Genomic DNA, 4,228 nt, shown 5'->3' with positions numbered 1-4,228 from the left:
CTATCTGCACAGAGCAGAAGAGAGAGAACAAGAAAGAAAGAAAGAAAAAAGGGGGTCAGTGTTTGTTCTCTTCAATAGTCCTGCTTCTACCCCTCTCTAGGGTTTCCTTTGCTTTCAGTTTTTGCTTCTTAATATTTTATTCTGAAAAAGCAAAAAAGAAAATTTTCCTTTTTTATTTTTATTTTTTGGTTTTCCTTACCGATCTTGTCCTCTGTCTTTCTTTCCGTATGGTAATTTCTTGCTTTCTGATCTCTTTCTCCTTTCTGTTCTTCTCTGTTAAAAGTTCATGCTGATTCCCCTGTGTGTGTTTTAGTTCATGTTTTTCTGTGAAGCTTGAGATAAGGAAAAGTAGGGAATCTTATGTGAAGAGTACTTCCTTTTTTTTTTTCTTTTTTACTTTTTGTGGTATATTTGTGTTTTGATTGGATTTGATTTGATTTGTTGTTCTTGTTGTTTCTGTATTCTTCTTCATATCCCCCCGCCCCCTTTTTTTCTGTTTTGTTTTTACTTTCTGACCTTTATGTATTGTTAATAATGATCTGCTACTTTTAGTCATTCCATGGAAGATGATATCTTTTAAGGATTCTGGAAAACTAAGTTTAACTTTTATTTGGTTTATTTTCTAGTTCTACTGGAATTCTTTCATGGAGGAAATTCACTTTTTTTTTTTGGTGGAAATCAAAACGGAATTTTGGTTCCTTAACTCCAAAAGGATATTTCAACTGTATTAGAACTTTGGTTGATTATAAATTTATAATTTATCATTCTTATTGAGAAAGTGGTTTAGTTTCTTTGCTGCTGTGACAATATCTATGGAGTTTCCATTTCAAGTATTATTTACCTTTTCTGATACTTGATTCATTGCTTTGAACTTTCCTTTTAGTCTTTATGTCTGCTATTGGCTGCAACTTTCCATAATTTACTAGCCATAATCCATGGCATCTATGCATAATTCTGAATTTGTAGTGGAATTTCCATTTTGTTATTTATTTCTCTGTATATTAGCAAGTTTATTTCTGTTAGCATGGAAATGCTTACTTATTTGTCTTCTGGCCACAACTGAACTAAAACTTCCCTCCTTCGTTGCATTGTTTAGCAGCTTGTAGGTTGTACAACTGAGATCAGCTTCGACGTCTGAAAATAAGAAAAGGATTTTGTTTTTAAGTTGATGTTGCAGCTTCAGTAGACAATTACTAATTGGAGAATTGTTATTCTAGATCAAGGAGCAAGCTAAAAGGTAAAAAAGTCAGTTTAAGAGATGGGTTATTTATGTGACTTTTGTGGAGAGCAAAGGTCCTTGGTATACTGCCGCTCAGATGCTGCATCCTTATGTTTGTCGTGCGATCGGAATGTTCATTCTGCTAATGCCCTTTCTAAGCGCCATTCCAGAACCCTTGTATGTGAGAGATGTAACTCACAACCTGCTTTTATAAGATGTGCTGAGGAGAAAATTTCACTCTGTCAGAACTGTGACTGGCTCGGTCATGGTACCACTGCGTCTACTTCGGGGCATAAGAGGCAAACAATCAATTTATATTCTGGCTGCCCTTCAGCTGCAGAATTTTCTTCAATATGGTCCTTTTTCTCAGATATACCTGCTATGGGTGAAACATGTGAGCAGGAACTTGGTTTAATGAGCATTAGTGAGAACAGTGAAAAGAGTGCTTGGGTTCCTCCAGAAAACCAGAATGCTTCTAGTTCTGCTCAAGCGACCAATCTACCCGGCAAGGATAAATCTTGGGTTGGCACATCTACAATGCCTGAGTCAAGCTCAGAACCTCGTATCATGGACCAGCCACCTGGACCTTCCAATGCATGCGTGCCTAAGGTAGAGCCTATTACATTTTTGCCGCTGAAATGTTATAAACTTGATGGACATGTTAACAACTGTTAATGAATGCAATTTCAAGCTTGTTGGGAGTTGGTTCTGCATCTAACTTTGTTAGTGATTTATATCGGTCCGTTATAGAAGCTCTCCAGTAATAGTAAAACTACAGGGAAAGTCCTAACCATGCTAAGTGATGGACTTTTTAACGACTGAACATGCTAAAAGAAGTTTCAACTCCAAGGGTGAGCTCTTATGGTTTCGGGATTTACATTGGTTAGATTTGGCTACTGCAGTAGTTGTGTAGCCAGAGTCTAATTAAAATATGCATTTAAATTTACTAAGATGTTCTCTTTCACAGAGTGTTGAAATTGTTATGCCAAAATTTGTTCTATGGATTCCGATGATAGGTGACATACTGACTTGGATAATTGCATGTTGATACAAGGCAATTGGGTATCAATATATTAGCATAATGATACATGTTGTGGACATAAAATTGCTCCGTATCTTGTATGCAATTGAATGCCATTTAATGGGATTTTACTAATTCTTTACTGAAATGAGTGACGTAATGTTTAGCTTTTCATCAAATCATTTGTTTAATCCGTCTTGATGAATCTGCAGTTATATTGTCCTGTGAAAACAACTCCTGCACTCTGTGAAGATGATGATAATCTATATGACGATTTCAACATGGATGAAGTGGATCTGGATCTTGAGAACTATGAGGAACTTTTTGGTGTGGCTCTCAGTCATTCTGAAGAGCTTTTTGAAAATGGTGGAATTGATAGCTTATTTGGGACAAAGGAAATGTCTGCCAGTGCTGGGGACTCCAATTGTCAGGGCGCGGTTGCTGCTGAGGTACTCAAATCTTGTCATCCTTTGTTTCTGATGAGCTTGATTATTCTATTATCGCTATCTGTTATTTAGTCATGTATATTAACTAAAAATTTATTGTGTGACCAGTTTCTTTATGCAATTCAAGGCTGTGTTCATCAGGAAATTTTTGTGTGATTTAGTTCTAAAATCACGTTGTTTGTTCACATGCGTATCTATCTTTTCGAGTTAGCGCCTTTACTCAATCCCAATAGGATTTGTCCATGTGTTTCCACCATCTTGATTTGTTTGAGTTCTTGGTCAAGTACCTGATTTGGTTAACCATTAGCATTTGTCTCATTTAATTAAACAATGTAATGCAATATCCAGTGGTTTAAAATTGGTAAGTGTGCTAAGCTTGCTGGTTTTTTCAGCACAAATGTTCACTTTCTCAATGTTGTAAACCATACAATATATAATTTATAATTAATCCGGGGTATAGCCAAACTGGTAATTTAAATGATCATAGTGCTGATTTTGATGTCAATTGTCTGGAAGTTCTGAAGTAGCATAAAATTGAGCATGTTCCCTTTGTTTTTTTGGAGAAGAATGGATCACATTTCTTTTATTTGAACTTTTACTTATATTTTGTTGAATCACATAAGCTGAATGCATTTAAGTGGAGTAAATGAGATTTTCGCTGTTCAGTATTTGTATGCCTGCAATATGGAAATCATTTTATATAGTAGACAGTAGCTAGTTTCCTTTATACTATCCGAGTTAAATGGTTTTGCATTGCTTTGTGCTAATACTTATTATCATATCTGTACTTATGGTTTCAGGGCTCAACTGGATTAATCAATGCAACACAACCAGCATGCAGCAATGCTGCATCTGCAGATTCAATGATGAGCACTAAAACTGAACCAATTATTTGTTTTACTGGAAGGCAATCCCAATCGAACATTTCTTTTTCTGGTGCAACTAAAGATGGTGGTGGTGGTGGTGGTGGTGACTATCAAGACTGTGGGGCTTCTTCAATGCTTCTCATGGGAGAACCTCCCTGGTGTCCTCCTTGCCCTGAGAGCTCTATGCAATCTGCTAACCGCAGCACCGCTGTCATGCGTTATAAGGAAAAGAAAAAGACACGAAAGTAAGTTTTTTACTCATACTGTCATTACTTATACCAATCCCAACAGTGTTGCTGCAATATTGCTGGCATAGTTGATGTGAAAATAATCGACCCATCATCTAGCAGTGCATTGTTCTGGTGTCGACATGTGATTTTTAACGTCACTAGTTACCTGTCATTAATTTACAACAACAATAGCAACCAAAGATATCCTAGTTGTTGGAATTGAGATGAATTTCATCATTGTTGTTGTGCTCGGCCAAAAACAATTCTTAATAAAACCTTTTGGAACTTGGTCATCTTTTATGCTTCCTCCTTTTTGTTTTTCTTTTGGAAAATTCTACACCTTGTCATCATATTATCTTCTAAGTACAGTTTATTGATCTTTAGAAACCAAGCTTTCTTTTCTTGGCTGAATACGCAGTCAAATTATTGATACGCGTCTACCTCCT

The 4,228-nt window shown here is 36.2% G+C and overlaps 1 protein-coding gene across 4 annotated transcripts in view; it reads left to right on the top strand.

The window, feature by feature from the left end:
- LOC107609221 (zinc finger protein CONSTANS-LIKE 9) overlaps nucleotides 1–4,228 on the top strand; it is a 6,107-nt gene continuing 1,879 nt past the window's right edge. The window contains exons 1-4 of one of the 4 annotated variants that reach the window (XM_016311094.2): nucleotides 1–54; nucleotides 1,100–1,828; nucleotides 2,453–2,689; nucleotides 3,487–3,797. In XM_016311094.2, the coding sequence (XP_016166580.1) occupies nucleotides 1,259–1,828; nucleotides 2,453–2,689; nucleotides 3,487–3,797 (1,118 nt within the window). In that variant the 5' untranslated portion in view covers nucleotides 1–54; nucleotides 1,100–1,258. The other 3 variants (XM_016311095.2, XM_016311097.2, XM_016311096.2) reach the window with 3 other exon arrangements.

This window comes from Arachis ipaensis, chromosome B07, assembly GCF_000816755.2.
Source record: "Arachis ipaensis cultivar K30076 chromosome B07, Araip1.1, whole genome shotgun sequence".
Lineage (NCBI taxonomy): Eukaryota > Viridiplantae > Streptophyta > Magnoliopsida > Fabales > Fabaceae > Arachis > Arachis ipaensis.
This window is presented reverse-complemented; position numbering and strand designations above follow the sequence as displayed.